Here is a 27116-nt window from a genome sequence, read left to right on the forward strand (position 1 = left end):
TTGAAAATATCATTGGAAAATTAAAAGAGCATTCCTCTTACTGAAAGTTGAATTTTTTTCAAAAAATAGTGTCTTACTAAAAATCTTGTCTTTACCCAGAAACCAAGGAAGAAAGCTATGGAAAGTTCTAGCAACAGTGACAGTGATTCCGGCACATCATCGGACACCTCAAGTGAAGGCATTAGTAGTAGTGATTCAGATGATCTAGAGGAAGATGAAGAAGATCAAAGTATTGAAGAAAGTGAAGATGATGATTCTGACTCAGAGAGTGAAGCACAACATACAAGTAACAACCAGGTACAAAGATTTCCCTTGGCAGTATCCACACACTGTGCATATTAAGGGATTAACTTGTTTATCCTGACTTTCAAAGTCTGTGAAGTTTAAACTTAAACTGGCCTTTAGTTTTTACTTTTTTAAAAAATTGATTTGAGAGAGAGAGAAAGAGAGAGACATGGATTTGTAGTTCCACCCATTCATTTATCCATTGGTTGATTCTTGTATGTGCCCTGCCTGGGGGTCAAATCCACAACCTTGGCTTATCAGGAGGATGCTCTCTCTAACCAAATGAGCTACCTGCCAGGGCAAGTTCTCATTTTTGCAAAACACAGAATGGGAGACAGAGAAATATTTTTAAAAGGACATTTACTGTATTTCTTATGAGCTATATATGTCTATCATAAATTACTAGGAATACTTCTTAAAGTTCCTTTTTTTTCTGCTTGGTGTTCCTTGTTGTAATAAATGTAAAGCTGTTGCCTTTTAACTTTTATTTACAGGTGCTATTACATGGTATTTCAGACCCAAAAGCAGATGGACAGAAAGCAACTGAAAAAGCCCAGGAAAAAAGAATACACCAGCCATTACCTCTTGTGTCTGAATCCCAGACTCACTCATCATTCCAATCCCAGCAGAAGCAGCCTCAGGTTTTGTCACAGCAGCTTCCATTTATTTTCCCAAGCTCTCAGGCAAAGGAGGAATCTGTGACCAAACACACAAGTGTAATACAGTCTACGGGATTGGTGTCCAATGTGAAACCTTTGTCTTTGGTAAATCAAGCCAAAAAGGAAACTTACATGAAACTCATAGTTCCTTCTCCTGATGTACTTAAAGCAGGGAATAAAAATACCTCTGAAGAATCTAGTCTTTTGACCAGTGAATTGCGATCTAAACGGGTGAGTTAAAAATTATTTATAGAAGAATTTTATTATTAAAAAAGAGTTTTTATATGAAGGTTTAAATTAAATTCTACTCTTATTTTTATACTTCGTTTTAGTCACCAGGAATCAAATATGCACATCAGCAAACTAAGTTTCTCTGATTTTATATTTACATGTACATCTGCTTAATATATTTTTGGCAACACAATCATGTCATTTTCCCCCTGGTTTAATTATTTAACCAGGAGAGAAATATGTTTGAATAAGACATACTTCACACTCACTTTTGTATAAAATTCAATGTCCTTTTTTTCTAATATCAATGTATTTTTTAAAGAAATGAATTCTTGAGTAATTTACCTCTAGAGTTCTATAATCTATCAATTTTAAGTGTAAAAATCCTTTATAAAGACTTTCCATTCTTAGTGAATTATATGAAATACAAAATATTTTTAGTAATTTTTGTTTACACAAACACCAGAACCACCTATCAGAGAAATTTTTTCAACTTGATTTTCTTGCTATTGATTTTATATTACTATATAGTCTACATCCATATGTCCAGTAGAATTCCAGTAATTAAATGATCATTTCTTTTTATTTTAGAACCAGCCCAGAATAGAGAAAAAAAAAAGTATTATGTTTGAACACAGTATCCTGTCTTTTGGTTACAAAAATTATCATTAACCACCCTAAATATTAGCTAACACTCCTAGAGCACTTACTGTTTGCCAGCCATTGTTTTAAGTGCTGAACGTGCATTTACTCATTGGATACTAACATTGAGACACAAAACTTAACTCTCCCAGTGTCACACTGCTAATTAGTGATAAAGCTAGAATTTAAACCTAGGCGTATGGTACTAGAGTTCTTTTTCTTAACCACTATGATTTTTTGCCTTTCTTTAAAAAGTCACAATGTTATAGTTCATTGACTCTTATTTTACTGTGAAGACTTTAAGAACAGGGTCAAAGAAAAATGACTTGAACAAATCAGGCTTTTTGGGGAATCTAAATGAGTAGTTTTCAAGTGTAAGTATACATTAGAATCACCTGGGAAATTTTAAAAAGGAAATACCACCCCAGAACAATTAAATCAGGATCTCTTGTGTTGAGACTAAGGTATTGCATGACTAAAATGCTTCCCTGGTGATTCAAGTGTGCAGCCAGATTTGAGTACCACCGATCTAAAGGGAATGGCCAATGACATAATATCATGCATGTGATCATTTGTAATGTACCCTTCAATCATAACAAGGTATTATTATTGGCATTACATTATTGACTCTCCAGGAATATATTAAGCAAATTAAAAATTACATTTTTGGGGTTATGTTAATTTTCATTAGTGTATATTTCACTTAAGATGAATAAATTTACCGAGTGACATCAAGAAGTATTTGCATTATGAAAGGTTGCTTAATTTTTTCAAAGAGCTCTTATTTAAAGAATTTATATGACTGCCTATTAGAAAGTCACTTATTAAATATTTGCTTAATAAATGTAGTGAAGCTAGGCCTTTTGCACATACGATTTTATGTAATCCTTGTAAAACTGTGTGAGATAAAGAAATTAAGGTTCAGAGAGGTTAAGCCACTTGCAAACATCACATAGCAATTTAAGAGCAGAAGTGTTTTAAACCAAGGTCATCATTTTGATCTCAAAACCCATGATTTAGATGAAATAAATTTGGTGTTTCTGAAATAATGGTAAGTTAATGGGAAATCTTTTATGTGAGTGGGTATTCACATTAGATTCAATTCTAAGTGACTTTATCTACTTGTTATTGGTACCTAGTGTTGTCTTAAAAGGTATTTTATAAATACCTCTCTTATATCAGCTATTTTTATTTATATGTAATCTAATATAAATAATTTTGCTTTATTTCTTATGATACTCTCAATTATTTCATGATATCTACTATGTATCTGCCTCCCTCACTAGTCTATGTTTTTCTTGATTGTTTATTTAATCATTGGGTCCTTCTATACTCTTATCCTGGAGACATTTAATTCAAATCAGTATACATTAATTGGATCTATAGACCAGGAGTGAATTTTGTTTATCAAGTTTTGCCTAGAGGATTTTTTTGTGGTCTTCAGAGGCTCAGGTAGAGGCTAGGGAGCAAGAGCTTGGACATAGAAGAGAGCTTCAAACCTGTCTCTTCCTATGCTCCTGTTGTTCAAGTGGATATCTTAAAGCAGCAAGACTTGCTACTATACAGGTCCCAGTTTTCTCCCCTGCTTTTTATTTTCCACCCCTCAGATAAAAAATGACAATATGTTTGCTGTAAAAGAGTAACTGATATTAGTCTTAGCTATAAAATACAGATATCTGGTTATTTTTTTTAATTTTCAGATGTCAATATGTGGGAAGAGATTTTTCAGAACTATAGAGTGAAGATCAATTTCAGAAAATTAAAATATAAAACTAAAGGGAAAGTTTTTGTTTTTATGACTGCTTTGATTCTGTGTATTTAGAGGGAAGATTTATTACCTATAAAAAAAGGTACAAAATGATTATGTGACATAATTGTCCTCTAGGAAATGAAAATACACTAAGTTTTTCTGCTGATAATTTAAGTCAGTATATGTAAATATGTAGTTTAAATACATTTTATATATATATATACTTATCCAATATACTATAATATGCAATATTTATGTCATATAAATATTAACTAAAATTAAGTGTATTAAAGTATTTTAATATTAAGAACTTTGCTATAAAATTATTTTTAAAAGGTAAATGCAACTATTTGCTATAATTTTCCATATTTTATTCACTGATTAAATATTGATTAAGCACTTTCTTTTTGTGGGGCATTGACTTAGGTATGAATATTATGTGACAGTCTTTGTTTACAAAGAATTATCTTAATAATTTAATTTTCTAACTAATACTATGAAGATGTTAATAAACTAAAGAAGTTTATTAGGAATTGCATGCTGCTAATTAGTCCTGGTGCTTTAAAATATTTAATAAGTCATTTTATATGACATTCCATCTGCCTTTATTCTTGTGAAATGCCCACCACAAATCTTTGCTGCCTTGATTGTTAAGAGCCTGCGTCCAATGCTGACAGCATTGCTGATTTTCATTTTAAGGGAACCATTTTCATTACAGAATTTTACCTTCTGTATCTATAACTTAAAATGTTTTAATCATTTCTATTTCAGTTCATTTTTGCATATCATTTCAATTTATTTTAATAAAATCCATATTATTTTATTCTGTTCAAGAAAATTTCGATTGCCAAATAGTTTTTTTGTTTCTTTTTTACAGATGTAAATTTTAAGACTTAATGGCTTATAAATTAACTTTTCCCAAGGATAATTTTTCTAAACTTTTGTTGTACTCTTTCCAACGCTGGTTTGCTGAAGGCGCTCTGAAGCCGTTCCCACAGAATGCTTAGCCAGCATTTCCATCAGCTTCGTGTCATGTAGACTGTAGGCTGTACAGGATAGAATATAGGAGGTAAAGGTGCTCAAAGAGTAGAGGCATATGTGCTTCTGGCTGTTACAAACATGGAAAACTTCTTGTTTGGATTTTGAAGAATGAGCAGCATTTCATCAGCTTAAAATTTATAAAAGGAGGACGTTTCATGCAGAGAAAATAGTTATAACAGAATGTGGGGGTAGTGAAGGAATGACACTTATAGGGCATGACAGGTTAGAGTAGAGGAATGTTAGTGCCTACTTGAAAAGTAATCTGATTATCAAAGTTAAGTATTTAGGCTTTATAAAGTTGGCAATGGTGGAGGAGGCACTAAAGCTTTTGACTGAGGAGCTAATATATAATATTAGACATATTAAGACTTAATTGGCATTGGTGTATAGCATATATTGAGTTGGGCGGGAAGAAATAATGGTATGGCTTAAATTTGAGCAGTGTTTTAATGAAAGAATCCAAAGACATAGTAATATGGCTGACTTGGAGAAAAGTAAAGATGATTTTAGAGTTTCAAGCTTGGATTATTGAGAAAATGGGAGCAATAGTAAAGAGAGGACAGTCAAGAAACGTATCTGATGAGGGAAAGACTAACTGAATTTAAATATATTATGTCTGGCTGAGGTTCAGCAATCAGCTGGTCATCAGGGCCACTACTTTTATAGTACTCGTAATCATGATTTAAATTTCTGTATAAGCAGTTGTCAGATACTGAAGGCAAATAAAAGTAACCTTTGTTCTTATAGTACACGGTTGACTTGCTCTTTTAACTTATGTTTCAACAGGAACAATATAAACAGACATTTCCAGCACAGTTAAAGAAACCAGAGTCCTCTAAGAGCCTGAAGAAGGTTATTGCAGCTTTGTCAAATCCAAAAGGAACCTCTAGTTCACCAGCACATCCAAAACAAACACTAGAAAACAACCACCCTAATCCTTTCTTGACAAATGCACTTTTAGGTAATCACCAACCAAACGGAGTTATTCAAAGTGTCATTCAAGAAGCTCCTCTAGCACTTACTACCAAAACTAAAATGCAGAGTAAGATTAATGAAAACATTGCTACTGCAAGTACCCCCTTTTCCTCACCTGTAAATCTGAGTACAGGTGGGAGAAGGACCCCTGGCAGTCAAACAGCTGTAATGCCCTCCGCCTCTCCCATACTCCATGGTCAAGGGAAAGAGAAAGCAGTTAGCAATAGCGCAAACCCAGTCAAAACACAACAGCACTCTCACCCTGCAAAATCGCTAGTGGAACAGTTTAGAGGAACAGATTCAGACATTCCCAGTAGTAAAGACTCTGAAGATTCAAATGAAGATGAAGAGGAAGATGATGAGGAAGAAGATGAGGAAGATGATGAAGATGATGAATCTGATGACAGCCAATCAGGTTATTTTCTATTTTACAATTTAAAGTATTTCAGTAAATGCTACATGTGCCAAAGCATCTTAAAGAGGCTCTTAAGTCACTTATAGTTATGTCATTCACTGTTTCACACAGCTATGTGTGTTTCTGTAGTGAGCTGGTAAAATACAGGAGCAACTGAAATTGGAAATCTGAAGTAAAATTCTCAGCTTTCTTATTCATTTAACAAATAATACTTTAAAGTGAATATAAATGATGCATGAATTTCATGAAGTTGCTAAATTTTTCACTTAATTCAGGGCCACTCATTTGTCCCTTTTTGCATCTCCTCTCCTACTTGTTAAAACATGTCACAGTCATTCAGAAAGTACCAAAAACCTAATCCCCATGAATGTCTGTTAGCAACACAGAATTTATTTTACTAACATATAGAGTACTTTCTGATTTTATTTTGATTCACTTTCTGGTGGTTTGTTGTTGTTGTTGTTGCTGTTGTTAGCTTCCTTTTATTTTTCTTTCCCTTTCCTTCCTGTTCCACAGAAAATTGAAAATATAAGAGAGCTTAAATTTTAAATACAAAGATGAAATACATATTATCAAAGCTTTTGGATTTGTTACTGGTCACCCACAAATCCAATTGTAAATTTTCTAGCCTCCAATATGAATAGGAAAATATAATCAGTTAAGCAAATTAAAGTGTCTATAAGGTAAAAACAACCTACTTGCTCAGGGTAAAAACAACTTCTCCTGTAATATTTCTTCCTGGTGTTCCCATAAGCACAGCTTTGCATAAAAGATAATGAATGTCAATGTTAACATCTTTCAAAGACAGCTTTTATAATGAACTTTAATGTAGACAGATAATACTGCATAAAACACAGTTGCAGAAAAGCTGTTCTGGAAACCATTAAGATACAGTACAGATACAGCCCTATGTTTATCAAGTTTAATCCAGGAATAGGCTTTGTATATCTGTAGGAGTGGATGCATTTATAGGACTACATTGCTAGAACAAACTTTAATTATTAAATCATTAAATTATCCCACACGGTTGTTTCAGTAATCCTAGTCTCATGAAGCCTGAGAAGCCTGATGGAGTCTTACACCTACATAGAATAACTGCTGCCAAAAAGCCAAGAATCTCCTGCAGAAGATTGCTTTCTGTTATCTCAAAGTCCAGATGAAAGGGTGATGGTAGCCCCAACCTTCCCATCCTCATAGTGAACTATAGTTCTTAAGCTATTGGGATCTATTAATTTAAATAATTAATTTGATTCCCTCTGCACTTTAGTTTCTCCGTTAAATTAAAAGTAATTTAAAGCCACTAAGCAGAGCTCAGAATGTGAATAGTGTCATATGAGAGGAACAGTTTTATGAGTAAAGTTTTGAGTAAAATGGATACTTTTAATGAAGAATTTTGAGGATTTATAGCCTGCATACATTGTACTCAGATAGCTTGCAAGATAGTCATTTTTACGTTTACGCTCCAGGAAGATTGCTCATTCGAGTTCTCATTCACAGATGCCGGTTCCCGAACTATTCCATTTAGGTACAAACTGCAAATTGTTGGTGATTATCTAGTTATAATATACAAATGCTTCTTTTACTTCCCAGAATCAGATAGTAATTCAGAATCAGATACAGAAGGATCAGAAGAAGATGATGATGATGATAAAGACCAAGATGAATCAGATAGTGATACTGAAGGAGAGAAAACTTCAATGAAACTGAATAAAACAGCTTCCTCTGTCAAAAGCCCTTCCACCAGTCTCACAGCTCACTCAACACCTCGTAACCTCCACATAGCAAAAGCCCCAGGCTCTGCTCCTGCTGCCTTATGTTCTGAATCCCAGTCACCTGCTTTTCTTGGCACACCTTCTTCCACACTTACTTCAAGTCCACACTCTGGTACCTACACTTTATTTTTATTATTGTAAAGTAGAAGGCAAACCATAGCAAGAATTCTTACTTATGCAGTGTTCTGAGGATGATCTCATTGGAATCAGGTGTTGCAGCTAGGCTTAGGCTGGCTAAGAAAGGTCAGCGTGTGTTTTCAGAGGCTATGACCCATTTCCATTTTTATTCTGTGCTCGCAGTTTTAGAACCTGCTTAATGACAGCTCTTGATTTTGAATACTTTCCTGCTTCTGTGTTTAGTTTATGCTTCTAGAATTTAGTATTTGATTGACAGCGGACTTTTTTGTACTTTATAATAATGAGCTCACTTGGTTACTTATGATACAGTTGCATCTCTGCCCAACACATAGCCAGTCGTTTGCATTAGTGAGTAGCATTATTACCCCATTAACACACCATGTCTTTATTTTTCTATTTGACCTTTTATAAACTTCTAGAGGTCTTCATTAAAAGGTTTTACATTAATATTCCAAAACTATTCTCTATTCTCATTTCAATGGCTAGGAAAATACAGAGGCGTATAGTGAAATACTGTATTGTTTTACCTATTTCACTTTTTCCTTGGAAATTTCTAGTTTTGCTTTCATTTGCCACAAGCCAGTATGATATCCAGCTAATGAAAATGTATGTATTTGTATTTGTGAAACTTGACTGTCATCTATGAAAAAATTTACATGTAATCCTAATCTGGTTTTTTGGACTTTAATTAAAAGATCTAGTAGTGTTTTTGACTATGGATTTATATGAACATAAACATTATGTATTTTTTCCTGCTATATTATTTTTAAATATATGAGCCAGCGGTTGAAATTTTTCAGCATCTTAAAATTCATTTTCAAAGAAAACAACTCTATACTTTTCTGAAACTTCTATTTCCCTCCTACTACTTTAGCCATTTTTAAATAACAAAATGAGAGAAAAGCTATGTCTTCTTACCTTGCCTGTATTCTCTTTGGAGAGAAAGACTAGTTTTTGTCATGCCGACCAAAGGAAGAAAAAGAAACCCTCTACTTTATACAGTGTGTTTTGTTGAACTATCTAAAAATAATGTACAAGTTGCAGAACAACACTAATAATCCAAGTCATTAAGATATTTAAAGAGAAGCTTCAAAACTATCAAAAAATTGTCATCTGTGTAAACCAGTCTTTTATGTTAACTGGCTAAATTTTCTTGAAGGCACTTCCAAAAGAAGAAGAGTAACAGATGAGCGTGAACTGCGTATTCCGCTGGAATATGGGTATGGAAAACGAGATTTCCCTTCTGCTTTTCCCACACGTATTTATGCATGTTTGATTCCTCGTTCTCTGCTATTAATAAAGTGAATGTACCGCATAGTAATTATTAGAGCAGAAGAGTTAGAATGAAGGGCAGAGAAGACGATATATCAGACCACTGAAATGAGGGCTCACTGCTGTTGGGGTGTGGGGAGCTGGGGTGGGCATGCATCCGGGTGGGAGTGTGACCCAGAGAAGCTGGAGCAAATGGCTTGGCAAAGGGCGGGGGCGCAGTTAAGAGTGTCAGAGATTTTGTGAAGATGGAATTAAAGGACAGGGAAAATCATTGTGGGCAAGACTGAGGGACTTGACCAGAGTTTGGCTACAGTGGTTGACTGGCACTGGGAAGCTTCACACTGGAAGTACGGGAATCTCCAAGAGCAGGGAGCCAGGTTTGCTGTGCTCTCACTTAAAGCTTTTTAGATGTAAAGAGTCAGTACACACATGTTATTGAATATGTCTCAAAGTAATTCCAGTTATGATTTGTAAAAAATTTAATGGAGTTTAATATTTATAACTTGAGTCTTTGATTAATTTTAATTGAATTGCTTAGCTAAAAATTGAAATAATTTTAATAGTAAATGCATCTGAGTTGTATAATCAGGGGGGTTAATATTTGTGTTCTTTGCATTTTTCATGTTTTCTAAAGAGCATGTATTCTTTAAAAACGTGGGTTTTTTTAGTTTTTAGAAGTTTTTTAAAAATTAAGTATGTTATAATTCTCATTTCTGTTATGCGTAGCTGGCAGAGAGAGACAAGAATAAGAAACTTTGGAGGGCGCCTTCAAGGAGAAGTAGCATATTATGCTCCATGTGGAAAGAAACTTAGGCAGTACCCTGAAGTAATAAAGGTACATACTTTTCACCAAATAACATATATTTGGTGCCTATTATGCATGCTTATGGAAAAAAAAAGTACACTCCTTTCTCAGATAAGTTCCTTGATGCAAAATGTTCTCTGTATGGGACTATTGTACTTAACCTAGATTGAACTCCTATAAATCCATAGCCCCTTGATAGAATATGCAAAGCATTAGTGTCCTGAAGATAGCTATACATCAAAGCTGGGTTGTCATTATTAAAACCTGAAGTGGAAAAATATGTGATTTTTTCAGTATCTCAGCAGAAATGGAATAATGGATATCTCAAGGGACAATTTCAGCTTCAGTGCAAAAATAAGAGTGGGTGACTTCTATGAAGCCAGAGATGGACCGCAGGTATCCACTTTTTAAAAAGTACAGTCTTTGAACCAAAAAAGTAGTACCATAACCTAAATGAGTTAAATTTCACTACACTCTGTTAGTTGATTGATATAGCTATACATATACCTTTGTGGTAAACACTCACGGAGTCCTTAATTTACTGTTTCAGTAACAAGGAGCTTTGACATAATAGATGTCTTTTTCAAATTTTTAAGTAAGCCTTTTCCTGTTTGTTAATTCTGTCAATAATTTTACAGTTTATACAGGTATAAAAGTATCTGCATGTTGATGTGAAATATAGGAAAGCACTAGTTCCCTGAAAGGTAAACAGTTTTTAAAAAATCAATTTGAATAGGAAAAACATGTTATAAGTCAGACCAAAAGAGAACAAATATGTCTTAGTTTCTTGGAAGGATCTTATTATTTGATTATGACATGCTACGTGACCCATTTTCACAAGTTTGGTCATTTTGTGGGGGAAGGGGTTCAGATTTGCTTAATATTAGGTAAGTAAAATTTCTGCTTTTTGCAGAAATTGCATTTCTAAATTAATTTTACACAGTTCTGAAAAGATCACCACAGCTTCCTTTGAGCTTGAGGGTTAAGTATACAACTTTATTAATCACAACAAAGAACCTACCACGAAGAGACCTCATTTCCTTTATTTTCCCTTTAATGTTTTGCCTTTGTTTCTTACTTGGATTCAGCTGCATATACTTAGGATTCCCTTTAACTGTATCAGCTCCATTGAAAGAAGTCCTGGTTAAGGAGTGAGAAGACCTAAATTCTTGTTAATCCATGAAATGGTTTTGTGATTTCAAGCAGCAACAAATAGTGCCCCCTTTTCCCCTGTTTCTTTATCTGCAAAATAGAGACAAAAATAATTTTACTTCTGCTTCATAGGATTATGTGAGGTTAAAATGAGATCATACACATGAAAATGTTTCAAAAGGTTAAAATGCTCAGCCATCTGAAGTTGATATTTTCTTTCCTGGTTGAACCTCTCTTCCTTTTGTCCCATTATAGCGCACAGAAAGAATTTTTTTCTGGCAATTAATATTTTATATTGTGGATAGGAAGGCTTTTCCATTCTACCTTACCCTCTAGTTTTATAGTTATAGAAAATAGAAAAGACATTCCTCATTCTGCAAGAGGTGTATTTTGAGAGCTCAAAAAAGCAGGACATAACTAGAACTCGAGGTTTCTAACAGCTCTTTTGCGTCCGTTGTATAACCTATTTTTCATTGTTCAGTAGTTTTGAAGGAACAAGTTATGTCCAAATCTAGTTGTCTCTTTGCTGGTAATTTTAAAATGCCAAACTGTATTTATCTGAAGTTTATCTTCTTTATGGAAATATATTCTATATTTTTCTATTTTTTTAAATTAAAATTTAAAAAATTTTAAATTTCAGACTAACTCTGTCATCAGACCAATTCTCAGAATTTTAGAACCACAGTGGTATTTTATACACTCCCTATCTACTGAATCAGTTTTTTAGTCACAAAGCATATTAGAAGGCAGTAATAATTTTACTTACACATTCTTTACATTTTTAATCTTTTGCTTTGTGTTATCAAATCCTTACTTGTTTATGCCAAAGATCGCTTCATGTTTTTCAGATCAATAGATTTTTGTTCCGAGAGCAAAGCTAATTGCTGTTCAATACATAACGGATTTTTAGTTTTGTATCAGTGATAATTAGACTTAATCTCTAAAGCCTCATTAGGCAGAGCAGACTGTTCTTTGACATCCATTCACTTTTTATTAAGCATAATCAGTGTTTTCAAATGCATATTGTCTTGCTGAGAGATCAATTCCAATCAAGGAAATATGATGAATTACTAAATCCAGAATATGTTAAGCTGCCAACATTTCAGCAGACTGCAGAGGGAAAATAATAGCAGTTTTGAGAGCACTTCTCTCAGTTAAAAAAAAATTAGCTGGAACCCTAGCCGGGAAGTTCAGTTGGTCAGAGTATCGCCCTGACACGCTAAGGTTTCGGGGTTGATCCCCGTCGGGGCACATGCAGGGATCAGCCAGTGAATGCATAAGCAAGTGGAACAACAAATCCATGTTTCTCTCTTTCTCTCTCTCTCTCTCCCTCCCTTCTTCTCTCTCTCTAAAGTCAATCAATCAATAAAATTTTTTTAAAAAGTTGGATTCATTTTAGGATACTTTTAGAGAACAACAATAAAGGTAAGTAATCCAAAAAATGTAAGTTGATTAGGGGTGCATACTGTTGTAGAGCCATACATATTTCTATATGTGGTATGATCAATCTATATAAGCATATAGTTAATTAGAAATGTATGTAAATATACAGTATTCTATGAAAATGAACAAGAATTGTATATTTTTGTTAGAGTAGCTATGATATAATTTTGATTGGCCTACATTTTGTAGAAGATTTAAAACATAGTTTGGGACAAAGACAATATTACCACGCAGTGATGATCTGTATCTGTTTACAGTATGTTGGCCTTAATACAAATTCTATAAATGGTACAATGGCTGTGTACAGGGTGGGGCGACCGTAAGTTTATAGTTGGATAGTGAGTATGTGAAACACAGTTTTTTCTTGAATTATTTATTATTATTATTTTTTTTATATGAACAGCTGTAAACTTACTTTTGCCACACCCTATATATATTGAAAACTGAAACTATGCATATTGAAAGACTGGAAGAAACTGCCTCAAAAGTTTAATGGTGATTGTAATGGCTGGTGGTAAAATGGATCTTTTTTCCCCTTATGTTCTTACATGTTTCATACTTTCTAAAATTTGCTGTGAAAAACAGTTTTTTATTTAAAAAAAATAAATGCTTATATCCCTTATAATCCAATAAAGGCTAATCTTTCAGTTTTCCAAATTCATGGAGATTGTAAACAATGATTTTAAATGCTACTGCTACAGTTTTCCAAGCTTCCTATATATTTTTGGGGTGTTTGATAGCAAATGAAATGCTGTATTTGGAGATTCATTAGTATTCTTAATCAGTCTTCTTACAAAACATTTGCATTGGAAAATATAATTTGTCCATCATATTTTTTTTCTTTTAAAACATACCAAAAAACCCCACCAATATTAGTCCTATAAGTTCTAATTTTTTTAAGGCATTTAAAAAAATTGCAACAGTGATATTTCAGAACTCTGTATCTTACCATTGAATTTTAGCAGATGATAATTTCTGCTAGATGATAATATCTGCATTAGGGAACCATGGTTACTTTGTATAAGTTAATCATTTTTGACTCAATATATTTATGAGTTTAAGAGAGTAATTATACATATATTAACAGCAAAAATTTGTTGAAAATATGGACTTAGTGTGTATTACAGTAATATTAGAGGTGTAGATATGAGAGGTCATATTTATTGAAATCTAAGTAAAGTTATCATTAACTAAAGGATAACAATCTAATGATTACATTTAAAAATAATTTAAAAAAGAAAACCCCTTAATTCAAGTAAATAGATATGGATGACCTAATAAATGGGGGTGTGACCTTAATCTAGTTATTATTACTTTTATTTATTTCAGTCTACAAATGTGGTAAGAGATTTGTAGAATCAGCTCCTTGCCACTATCTACTTAGACAGCAAACACTTCCTACCAGCTTCTGTAGAAACCAAGATTTTGGGACTGGTAGACTTCATGGAACAAAATGAACTATAACTATACTCTTCGTAAGTCCATGCTATTCTGGCCAGCTACCTGCTAACGAAATTCTGTTAATTATTTTAGCCACTGAAAGGGTGTAAGATCAGTCTGTTTCTTACAGATTTCTCCATCACATTATAATGAACTTGTTGAACCTAGTTTTCATCTTTGTTTTCATTTTATTTTGTTTTTGAGTGTCAGAATAATGGAAAGTAAGGTTGAGCTAGACATATTTTGGTAAATATAAGGTTGTTTTTAATTACATAAATATGATACTTAGGTAAAAAGGTAAAAGGTATTTACACTTTTATTATGAATAAAATATGAAGGCTTCAAAATAAATTGTTAGTGACAAAGGTTATCTTGAAATATATGATAATCTACTAAAAAGGCATTTTTTTGTAAATTGTGGAGAAGAAAACATTTAAGCATAAATATAACAATTATGTTCATTTTTTTCAACCAGGAAGTTCACAAGCATAGAGTAGTGAATATCTAATGTGTTCAGGCTAAAAAGCAAGGAAAGGGAAGGTGCAAAGAAAGAAGTTAAAAGTGACTAAGAAAATGTTGCTTTTTCTATTCAAGAAGTATTTTTTTATAAAAGGTATTTCTTTTTAATGGCATAAGGCCATGAGAATAGAAAAATGTCTATAAGTCTTACTGAAAGAGCCCCTTTTCTTAGCTACTTAATCAATATTTGTGGCAAATACTTAATGTGTCAGACATTCTTTTTTTCCAAAATAAATTTTTCCTAAAGGCATTTTCCATAAAGAAAATTGTAAATGCACTTCACTACAGAATAAACTTGAAAGCCTGGCTTTGAGGAGAAATTAGTCTTCACACAGAAACTGAAGAGTACAAAAGAAAGAGAAATTCTGATCACTGGCTTAGAGGAGCTCGTTGCTTGGGGAAGTAAAACACTAAGCACAATGCCGTCCAGCTAAAACTAGGGTTTTATTAATGAGGAATAAAGGAAGACTTCACAATACAGCAGGCAACACATGATTTTTGGCAAAATTGTAATGCTGGTAATTACTTCATTAAGTAAAGTACAAAAGATTGGAAGTCAGCAACCAGGGTTCTAATTCAACTCTGCTGTTAACTGTCACACCTAATGCAACATAGCCGTGGGCACACAGGGGCTCTGACAACATGAGAGATCACTACCAGGGATCTAAAAATCTGGAGATTCATGTCACTAATCTACCAGGTAGGATTTTTGATGGCTAGGCACAGGCCTGTGCTAGGAGGCCAAATGTATGAATCCAAGTCTGGAGCTAAGGAGGTATTTTTTAAAGTCATGACTCTTAGAAGGTAACCTACTGTGAGTAACCGGAAAGCATAGTCAGCAATGTGGAAATAATTTCCCCACTGTTTTTAATAGTTGACACCCATCTCTCAGCATAGATGACTGTTCTTACTGTTTCACTTCTTTAAAGTGCTATTCAGTGCATGATATTAATAAACTATCTGATTAGAGTATATTAAGAATACCTAATGCTGTCAAGTTTATGGTGTATAAAACTCTCACTACTTGTCTTAGGCACGGTAAAGTAGCTAAAAATGGACATAATGCTAAACTGTGAAATAGATGTAAGGAAATCCCAACAAAATTTTTATTTTTCTCAGGATATTAACTTTAATGTTTTTCTTAAAATATGAAATGTCAGGTTCTGTCAAAAATACCTGATGCCCTTGCTTTGTTTGTGCCCCAAGATTTTTCTTGGATTCCTAGCAGGGTAATTCTGTATCCTGTATTACTTTGAAAAACTGAAGCCTACTTTTCTAGGTCTTAATTCCCTCCTCGGTGATTTGAAGCGTAGATATTAGAAGAGGTCTTTAAGATCACTTTCCTTTTAGGTATAACATTATAAAAGTTTTTTAAAATAAACTAATTATTAGGAAGTAAAGGATTCTTAAAGTATACTTTCAAAGAAAAGAGTAGTGAAAAATACTTACGTCGTTCCCTTGTGTCATGGTTAAAGTTACTGAATATTAATTAGCCAAAAACGATTTTGTAAAAATGATCAGTTCACTGAGTGACTAACAGACCTAAAATTGTCAGACCAGATACCTTATCCCAGATTTAAAACATTCACCAGAGCTGTTTTACTGGGATATATATGGGTCCCAACCCAGAAAGCTATGAGTAAAGTTCATCCATTCACTTATGTAACATTGAGCATATGAGAAGCACTAGGCATCTCAAATGTTAACATGAGAAACTGATGCTTAGAGCCCCAGAACTACAAATCCAAGGGAAATTGCTGCAGCAAAGCCTTGGTGATACAAATACTTAAAAAATAAAAATCGTCAGTAACTTAGCAAATAGATCATTCAGTAAACTGGCTTTTGGTGGACTTCATTTACCTACGTAGTGCTTTATCCCCAAAATAAATTCACCAACAAGTATATAAAATCTAATAAAATGGGAGCAACAAAAGAAAAAGACAAGCTAGGATATAAAATTGAAGCAGGAATGAGATTTGAGAATACGTATCGTTAAGATCTAAGATGTTGTTTGTAAACCACAAATTCACTTTAGCTTTTGGTGAAATGTAAGAAACCCAATTATTTAGACAATTCAGTGTCCGTAAGATAAGGTGAAAACAGGCCAATTGCTCATGAGTTGTTCAGTCATACTTTGGAGTATCAGTTATGAAGAATAATAGAAATGTTGAAATAGAAAGTTTTATTTAAATTTCATAATATCGCATCTCTTAGATTTTCTGAATACAGAAAACATTTACAAATTAATTCATTTAAAATAAACATTTTCTTTAAAGCTTTATTTACTTTTTAAAGCATAAAAGACTAAGAGTAGTAAATGTATTTGCCAGTTCTCTCAAGGATTTCTCCGTCTTGGATCTTGTTCGGGAAGGAAACCTTGCTGTCATATTCTTTTCCCGTGTTAGTTGCTTAGAGACTACTCCAGACCCTTGGCCTCCCTTCAGGCTTTCCTCCTCCACACCCTGGCAGTGGTCTCTCTGTGAAGACTGATGCATCCGCCTTCCCCTCTAACTCTAGTTCCCAGGCCCTAGTCCAGACCACCATTACTGTGAAAGTGGGCAGTTGAGACAGCTTTCTGTTCCAGCCCCTAAACTTCTCCTCAGGCTCATTATGACTCAGGTGTGACCCTTGAATCGCCTGCTTTAGAGTAGCTTGAGCCTAAGGTCCTAGCTAAAAATGTCAGTCCTTTTGGGGAGAGGACTCGCTCTAGTTTACTTTTAGAAAATGTTATGCCTTATACTGAGTAGGTGCTTCAACAAATGCTTAAGTAGTGGAAACTACTTTTATAATATATTAGTCTTATAGTGTACTTTTATAATGCATTACTGTGTGCAGTATATAGTATACTTATATAATTATTTACCTTAATTATTTTTAATCTTCTGAAATAAAACATAAACCCTTTTTTCCTTCTCTCTCTTTGTAGTATTTATAGAAGTGAGTGTGTTTTGCTAAATATTTAAATTAGTAACTCTTGAAAGCAGAATTATAATGGTATAATAGATTTAATCTGTCACTCTCTCCAGAGTGTTGATCGATTTCTCTTTATCCGTATCTTTTAAATCTTAGTCAAGAAAGATCATTTTCAGGGATTGTTTGCTATCTTATTCTTAGAAATTAAGGAAAAAATTAACTTTTTATGCATAATTTTTGACTGACAGAATGCTTATAGCAAATAAATCAAGTGATATAAATTGTATTTGCTTTTTTCAGGGAAAGTTTATTGAGAAAAATACCTTTTTTTATATACCCACAATTATTTTGACTACGCAGTGAATTAAAGCTGTAATATAACTTCTGATTTTTTTAACAATCCATTTCTCATTTTCTAAAATCTGGGAGTCAGAAGACATTACTGTAGCCCAATATATGCAATAATACCCTTAGAAAATGTTTACTTCATAAAAGCCAAGGGCAAAATGTAAATGACAATGTTACTGTATTTCTCTAGTAAGTTTTGGGCCCCAAATATTCGACTCCTTTTTCTTTTAACACAGGCATGTTTTCCTTGATGAATAAAAGCATAACTAAAAATTGTAACTGGATAAAAAAAGATAAATAGATTAAATCCTTTAAATCTTGGCTAAAAGTTGATTTTATTATTAATAAGATACTTTAAAAATGAGTGCAGATTCCTTGACAGACTCTCCTACTCCAAGTGCCACAGATGTTACTTTTATATTTTTCAATTTATGTGATGCATGCTGCCTTGGTGCCTAAGAGCATAATAGAAAAATGAAAACCTAAATTAATCAAAAGCTTCCCATACTGGTGAACATCAAATTGTTTTGATGGCTTCCTTAGGGGTTTATGGCCTAAAAGTACAGTTAGTACAACTATTGTTCCTCTTGACTTCATTTGAAATTTCAGCAAAAAACTCTTATTTGCCTCAGAATTAGTTTTAAAAATTATTTTTGACATGAGAATTACTGAAAAGAATTAGTATAGTGCTATTTTTACCGTGTGGATATGGACTGAATGCCTGCATGTTTTTTTCTGACACAGTTCCATCTTGATGTGATCTCGGCCGTGCTTGCATGGCTGAATGTCATGGTCAGTCACTTAGCAAGTGTAAGAACATGTTTGTAGCATCAGTGAGGTGCACATAGTGGCTAAGGGCACAGGTTTTAGAGTGAGATGGTCTTGGGTTTGAATCACAGTTATGTTCCTTATTGCCTCTGTTCCTCAGGAAATTATTTAACCTCACTGGGCCTGAATTCCCTCAGGTGCACTGTTGGAACAACCCAAACCACTGCAGTAGGTAGAGCTGTTGTGAAGATTCAAGTATGTTACGTATTCACGATGCCTGAAATAAAGGCGCCCTGCCTGGAATGTGGGATGTAGCTGTCCTCGGTTATGGTAGCCAGGAATATTATTTGTATTTTTAGTACCCATTGAATGAGATATTCATTGACTCTTTGCCCCAGGTTAGGAATCCAAGAACTTTTTATTGATTTTAGTTGTAGAATTACCCACAGTGGTTCAAGCTAAATTTTGAGTTTTAGATTCTTTTAAGAAAAATGTATAGTTATAAAATTTCTTTAAACTTCACACGAAATGAATTATCTCTTTGGGGAAAAAAATACAAGTAAGAAATAGAATAATAAAACAGTTTCTTCAGAAGGATTATTTTTAAAGGATGGCTTTTTTATATATGAGTACATTACTTTGGACATAATACTATAAGTAGGGTAACATGACATTGTATTTGTTTTGATTGACCTATGGAGGGTAATGAGAACCAGTCACAGATTGTATCTGTGCACCGAGCGGGATTATTCCTGTAGTACACTAGCACTGCTATTGTATGTGTTTCTGTCAGGAAACTTAACTCTCAAATAGACACAAAAGTAGACAGAATAATATACACCATGTACCCATCATCAGCTTTAGAAATTGTCACATGGCTGGTATTGTTTTACGTATACCCTCATCTTCTCTTCCATAATTTATTGAAGCAAATCTTACATGTCTTATTTCATCTATAAATATTTCAATTTCTTTCTCTAAAAGTTAAGGACTCTTGTTTTCTACAAGAGAACCACAGTACCATTATCACACTTTAAAGTTTCTTAATATCCTCAATTGTCAGCCCCTATTCACATTTTCACTTGTCCCATGGTTGTTAAAATTTTCTGACCACTTTGTCTGTTTGAATCAGTATCTAGATAAGGTCCACACTTATCTTTGGGATTGTTTAATACATAATGTAAGGTTCCTTACAGTCTATTTACTTCTAGAAATTTGTCTAAGAAATGGGTAATTTGTAGAATTTCCTATAGATTGGATTTTGCTGTGTAATTTAACATACATTTCTCACCCTATTTTCCTATGAAATTACAGTAATTAAATCTAGAGACTTAATCAAATCCAGTTTTGACTTTTTCTAAGGCAAGACTAATTGAGAGGGGTAAGGGAGTGAACCTCCATCCAGAAGCTAATGTCTCTCTCATTGTCTCTCTTTTTGATGATTGGCAGCCGTGCAAGTTCAAAGCTTAGATTAATTCATCAGATAATGCAAAATGCTGATATTTTAACTATTATATTTCTTCTTGATTTATTAGCTATAATGTTTCTCTAAAGAGAAACTTTCACCTATTGTTGAAACAGCCTAATGTTTGGCTGTACTGATAACTCATGAGAACAATCCATAGGGTGTTATCACACAACTACTATTTTCAATTATCTGCCAACATTATGGTCATTATAGTTCAGAAATGGTGATTAAGGTACATATCTCTATTTATATGTTTATAGATGTAGATATAATTCTCTATGTATTTAAAGTTGAAGTCATTAAAGTAAGAATACAAAAGATATGCCAAAGGTCATAAACAAATATAGACATAAATTTAATTTAAAAAATAAAATTCTTAATGTTTGTCCCTGCTTTATAAATTTCAAAAGGTCTGTAAATTTACCTAGAGTTTTCTGACATCGTAATCATTTGTGCTTATTTTGTAACATATTATTTCTCTAAAATGTTGATTAAAAGGGAATGCAGTGGTGTCTTTTGAAAGAAGAGGATGTCATTCCTCGCATCAGAGCAATGGAAGGCCGTAGAGGAAGACCCCCAAATCCAGACAGACAGCGGGCAAGAGAGGAATCCAGGATGCGACGCCGGAAGGGTCGGCCTCCAAATGTTGGCAGTGCGGAATTTCTAGATAACACAGATGCCAAATTGCTAAGAAAGCTGCAAGCTCAAGGTAAAAAGCACAATGTATTTGACACTGCAATAGTCATACTAAAAAGTATATTATGTTTTTGATCTATGAATGACTGGCACTGCTCTCAATTTCTAAAATGTAGATATTTATGTTAAAATTAAAATGAGAAAATAAGGAGTCCCACTGGTAACTGGAGTTCTTTGATTAGGTAAGCTCCTTTCATGAGCCACACTCATAACCTCATCCTGCCCTTTGTGTTTAGAGTTACAAAGGTGGGTGATCAGCTTTTAAGGCTCACACAGAAAGGGAATTAACCAGCACTTGGCACACACCTGCAGGTTGTGCCAACCTTCTGGAGATTCTCATTTTAACAGCTCCCAATTCCTTGAGGAGGTAGTACAAGGGAATAACTCCAAAATATGTCGATCTGTGAAGTGAATTTTCAGTCAGAGAACTCCAATTACTGGTAAGTAACCTTAGTCTTTTATTTGGGTGCATCTGTAGTTTGGAAATATTACATACATTGTCAAAGAGCTGAAGTGATTCAGGTGTTATCCAATCTAATCATATTCATTACCGATGAATATAATCTATAGGTGTGTTTTTTCCATGTCCGTGAGTCTTTCTCTTTTTTTTCTTTTTGGCTCAATCCCTCCACTCTCCTCTCTGCCCCCAACCCAGCTGTCAGCCTGCTCTCTATCTATGAGTATGTCTCTATTTTGCTTGTTAGTTCAGTTCATTAAATTCCACATGAGTGAAATCATATGGTGCTTTTCTTTCTCTGGCTGGCTTATTTCACTTAGCATAATGGTTTCCAGGTCCATCCATGCTGTTGCAAAGTGTAAAATTTTCTTCCTTTTTACAGCTAAGTAGTATTCCACTGTGTTAAATGTACCATAGCTATATTATCCACTCATCTACTGATGGGCACTTGGGCTGTTTTCCAAATCTTGGCTGTTGTAAATAATGCTGCAGTGAACATAGGGGTACATATATTCTTTTGAATCAGTGTTTTGGGTTTCTTTGCATAAATTCCCAGAATTGGAACCACTGGGTCATAAGGCAGTTCCATTTAAAAATTTTTGAGGTAATTCCATGCTGCTTTGCACAGTGGCTGCACCAATCTGCATTCCCACCAACAGTGCCCAAGCAACAGTGATCTTGAGGAAGAAGAACAAAGTTGGAGGCATCACGCTACATGATAACAGACTACACTACAAGGCCATAGTGATCAAACAGCATGGTACAGGCATAAAAACAGACATGTAGATCAGTGGAGCAGAATAGAGAGCCCAGAAATAAATCCATGCCTTTATAGTCAATTAATATTTGACAAAGGGGGCAAAAACATACAATGGGCTAAATTAGTCTATTCAATAAATGGTGTTGGAAAAATATATGGGTTTCTTAAAACTTCATTTGCTACATAGTTAAAACAATGTCTGTGTAAAGTGGTATTTTCTGAAATGATTTTATAAGTGGTATTATGATAGACCACTTTTAATAGTTATAAGTATTCCAGCCAAGTTTGCTAGCAGAGAAAACATGACATTACATGTTTTCTGTATCAGTTACCTGTTGCCACAGTGCTGGAAACAACCAACCACAGAACCTCAGCGGGTGTACCCCACTAAGCATTAATTGTACAGATGGAATCAGCTGGAGGAAAGTTAGGCAGCGCTGCTGGTCTTGCCTGTTCTTGTTCACAGTGGGCAGTCAACTGGCTCCATGTGTCTCAACCCCCAGAAGCCTAGCCCCAAATTTTCCTCGTAGTAAAGGCCAAGGCACAAGAATAAAAGTAGAAAGAGTACAAGTACACTTTTCAAACTTCTCTTGCATCACAACTGCTAACATCCTATTGGCCAAAAGATGCTCACATGATTGAGCTCAGAATCAAGGGACAAGAAAATATATTCCTCTTCTTGATGAGAGGAGCTGCAGAGTCACATTGCAAATGACATGGATAGGAGGAATGAAGAACTGGGATCATTAATTATGTCCATCTATTCCAGTCATACATTTGTCCCTTAGAAATTATGAGAACTAAGTTGTCCTTTACTCTGTACTCTTTTTTTTGGAGATTTAGTCTCTCTCCTTCATAAATGAAAATTTCCCTGGATTCAGAAACTTTACCATTTATATAGCTGATTGAAGTATTGTTTGGGATGGCTTTATATTTGTGTTATTTTGGGTTCTTTTTTTTTTTTAGACATTTTGTTGTTTTTAAGACTGTAGCTAAATCACTTTTTTGCACATTAGTAACTACTTTCCTGGCACATGGCGATTACATGAAATGTGAAAAAAATGTGCTTAGATTTTCTCTTTGATGAGAATTAAGAGAAGCATCATTTTGGGGTAGTTTCATGTATAGGATCATATTTGATGAAATAGATTGGCAGTGTCTAGGGGAAATGAACATGACATTTTCTGCCACACCATTCTCCTATTTGGTATCTAACCTTAGGCAGTTTTCTTAAAAATTATGTTCTTCATGATGATACCAGTTTCACAGAGTTTGTAGGTTGTTTTTAGATTGGCAGTCATGTAAAGTTGTTAATTATATTCTTTGAAATTTTGTATTTTTCAGAAATAGCCAGGCAAGCAGCACAAATAAAGCTTTTGAGAAAACTCCAAAAGCAGGAACAGGCTCGGGTTGCCAAAGAAGCTAAAAAACAGCAAGGTGGGTGATTTAAATGATAACATAAACTTGAAGTGTAAGTATTGGGGGGGTTCATAAAAGGCTTCTCCTCTTCATTCCTTTTCTGATAATATCTGTGCTTTGGTTTTTCATCATAGCAATAATGGCTGCTGAGGAGAAGCGAAAGCAAAAGGAACAGATAAAGATTATGAAACAACAGGTAAGTTTACACATTGGAACTGATTTTTAAAACCCAGGTGTTATTTTGGGGATCTGTCTGTATATGTAATACATTATTTTCACTTCAATTTCTAAAATAACTGTATTTCACATTAATGTTATGCATCTTATTTAGAAAGTTTTAATTTTCCATTAGTTGAAATTCACCTCATTTTTAAATCAAGTCTCCTACTTTCAAGTTGTCTAAGAAATGATTAGAAAACATAAATTTGCATAAGTAGTTTTAACATCCTGATAGAGTTTGAATGTACGTTGACATCTTGAACAACTATGAAACTTTTTAAATTAATGTATTAATAATGAAGGATAGTGCTTAAATGTTCAATTATTATTATTTTTGGTTAATCCTCACCTGAGGGTATTTTTTAGAGAGAGTGGAAGGGAGGGAGGGGACAGAGAGAGAGGGAGAGAAACATCGATGTGAGAGAGACACATCAATTGATTGCCTCCTGAATGCACCCCAGTAGGGGCCAGAGATCAAACCTGCAACTCAGGCACGTGCCCTTAACCAGGAATCGACCCTGTTACCTTTAATGTGTGGGTTGATGCTCCAATCATTGAGCCACTCTGGCCAGGGCTTAAATGTTCAAATTTTAATAAGAAAAACTTGTTCTAAAATAATGTAAAGTACTAGTAAAAAATTAAATTCAAGTTATATAGCATAAGATTTGCCCCATTGCTTTTGAATGCTGAGTTAAAAATTAAATTATAAATTACTACTGCAAAAAAATGAAGAAAGCATTATTTCATCATATCTAGCATTCTGTTGTATATCCACAATGTCCTTTTCTTATGTGGTTTTCAGAATTAAGTATCAGTAGATGAAGGAATTTTTAAATTCATATAGGAAAAGCATTACATGGTAAGATATTCAACTTCATTTAAGATGGGAATATGTGAACTACTCTCCCATCTCCCACATAGTCATGTAACCACTAAGGCAGAAAGGAACTTTGGGGAAACTAATATTCCTTAAAAAATTTTAAACAGCAAGTAGTTATTTCTGAGTATGAAATGAAGTGAGTTGTGTTATAAATAGCTGCTAAAGAAATGTCTTGTGTTGGATCTGATGTGCTTATCTCTAAGTTTCCTTCTATTATTGACTAAAATAGTCTGATTAGAGAGAGTTGATATAGAATTGGGATTCCAAATTTAGAGTTTGTAGTCAGGCGGCCTAGAGTTGAATATGGGCTTTGCTACTTAAGAATTTTGTGAGCTTAGATGAAGTACTTAACCTCTAAGTCTATCTCCTCCATTGTGAGAGAAAATAACTGCATTATCTAAAGATCAAATGATATAATGAGTGTAAAGTGCCTACCACAGTGCCTGGCACAAAGCAAACGCTCACTTTTTAAAAGATAGATATAAAACACCAAACTATATGGTACATTCTTGTACTGTAATTTAGTCAGTTGTAAACTTGAATCCCTTCCTTAGTTTGTTAATTGTTTCTGCCAAAGATACTATAAGTTTTGACTTAAAACTATGTAGCCTAATGAATGCCTTTATTAAAATATAAATATTTACTGCATATTACACATATATGTAAAAATAAGTTCATATCTCATTTAGAGTGAAATACTGTTGTTTGTTACATTTTTTATAGCTTATCCTATTTCCTAATGGCTAGAGACCCATCAAATCCCATCAGGACTTTAAATTGAGCTTTGTAATCCTAAAGTCTTGAAATGGTTACAGCCTATGTATGCATCATTTTTGCTTTCATCAAAAAAGCATTGACGTTCCAAGTTTCCAGAAACATTAATACAAATGAGCTAATTTTAGATAGGCATCAAGATATTTATCTGAGGCCAGTTTCAGAACACCATCTGACTCCTTATTGCCAACAAAGTAAATCAAAGTATAGCATAGGCTTACTTACACAGTCAGTTACATATTGCCTATTTTAAAGTCGGCATTAGATCTAGAGTAAATTAATGGCATGTGCTGGGTTATTTTTTTCTACCCATTAGGCCAAAAGTATCACCAGACAGTCCTTGAGGCAATTTTGTGGAAGCTTGCAGAAGCAGTATTAGGAAGCAGAAGGGGCAAAGGCATTGGAATCTGACCATGGCTCTGTACTTATTTGAGTTTAGGGAGAATATTTACTCTCTAGGAACTTCCATTTATTCTTAGGTAAAAAGAATATAATTTCAACTCCTATGTTGTTGTTTTTATGATCAATAAGATATTTTATGTAAAGTGCCCAGTTCAGTGGTTGGGCACTCAATTATTATAGTATAATAATTTATGAAAATAATGCTTCTCCCTGCTAATGATAATAACAGCAACACCAAATATATGTACATATATATAAATCACTAGGACAGCTAAGGTAAAGCTCTAGACTGAGTGTACTCACCCCAAGATTCTATACCTATCTCTGTATATAAGAGACCAATGAATGACTTTCCTGTCATGAGAACACATCACCTTTATAACCTAATGATTGACAAAAACAATTAAATCAAGTGTATGCTTTACTTAGGTCTCAAGTTCTAGTCTAAATAAGTACTTCAGCCCAGCCGGCATGGCTCAGTGGTTGAACATCAGCCTATGAACCGGGGGGTCACAGTTCGATTCCTGGTCAGGGCACATGCCCAGGTTGCAGGCCCGATCCCCAATAGGGGGCATGCAGGAGGCAGCTGATCTGTGTTTCTCCCATCAATGTATCTATCCCTCTCTCCTTCTTCCTTCCTCTCTCTAAAATCAATAAAAACATATTTTAAAAAAAATACTTCAGATACTGATCAAGTACAACCTTGTCTCCAATTTGGAAATGAAACAAAAAATACATGGGTTTTTATTTTTGGCAAGCTATAATTAATATTCAAAACCAAGATAGGATCCCCAACAGCAAAATCATAGAATGTGATCAGTCTTGTAATATCAGAACAGCAATTCCAGAAGTTTCATCATCCTGTTGTAGACCCCTATAGAGAATCAATAGCATCAGTGTGCAGAAAGGAAATGTTTAAAAACATAATAGCTTCAGAAGGTAAACCAGCATCTGAAAATTGGAGCAGTATAAAATATGTTGGCTTGGGAAATCCTAGGACAAATGCAATTTGCAAGTAGGAAAATTTGGGTTTTTAATAAAACTATATTCTCATCAGTGCCAATTTGGGGTCTTCAAAGGAGTTTATGAACATGAAATTGTTCACAATGTACTTATAGCATATGAGATCCATTTTTTAATTCAAAATGTAAAGTTCTTCTGAAAATTTCAGTAATCACTAAATTCTAAACCAATAACTAATACATAAAGTTTAGATACTGTGACTACCAATTATTTCATATAAAATTGTAATTAGTCCATTTTTAAATAATGTTACAGATTACTTTTGCATTTGGCTTATTGTAATCATTAAAGGCAATGTTATCATGGTATTCACCGTGTGAAATAAGAGATTATACTATGGAAATGGTAAAGCATTTTAATTATGACACTGAGAAAGAGCAAGCAACTCTCCTTATTTCGCACAAGAGTAGTTATTTGCTCTAGATCATGCGATGAATGACAGTAACAGAA

The 27116-nt window shown here is 33.9% G+C and overlaps 1 protein-coding gene across 30 annotated transcripts in view; it reads left to right on the top strand.

Moving 5' to 3' along the window:
• Positions 1-27116, top strand: part of BAZ2B (bromodomain adjacent to zinc finger domain 2B) — a 273729-nt gene that overhangs the window by 191544 nt on the left and 55069 nt on the right. For 10 of the 30 annotated variants that reach the window (XM_081141719.1, XM_081141705.1, XM_081141709.1 and 7 more), the window contains 9 exons: positions 100-297; positions 780-1175; positions 5395-5998; positions 9068-9128; positions 9907-10015; positions 10280-10381; positions 20535-20745; positions 23294-23386; positions 23503-23564. In XM_081141719.1, the coding sequence (XP_080997845.1) occupies positions 100-297; positions 780-1175; positions 5395-5998; positions 9068-9128; positions 9907-10015; positions 10280-10381; positions 20535-20745; positions 23294-23386; positions 23503-23564 (1836 nt within the window). Of the gene's footprint in view, positions 1-99; positions 298-779; positions 1176-5394; positions 5999-7588; positions 7883-9067; positions 9129-9906; positions 10016-10279; positions 10382-20534; positions 20746-23293; positions 23387-23502; positions 23565-27116 lie in introns of all 30 variants that reach the window. The other 20 variants (XM_081141723.1, XM_081141728.1, XM_081141702.1 and 17 more) reach the window with 3 other exon arrangements.

The sequence above is a fragment of the Miniopterus schreibersii genome (assembly GCF_964146895.1).
Source record: "Miniopterus schreibersii genome assembly, chromosome: 7".
Classification (NCBI taxonomy): domain Eukaryota; kingdom Metazoa; phylum Chordata; class Mammalia; order Chiroptera; family Miniopteridae; genus Miniopterus; species Miniopterus schreibersii.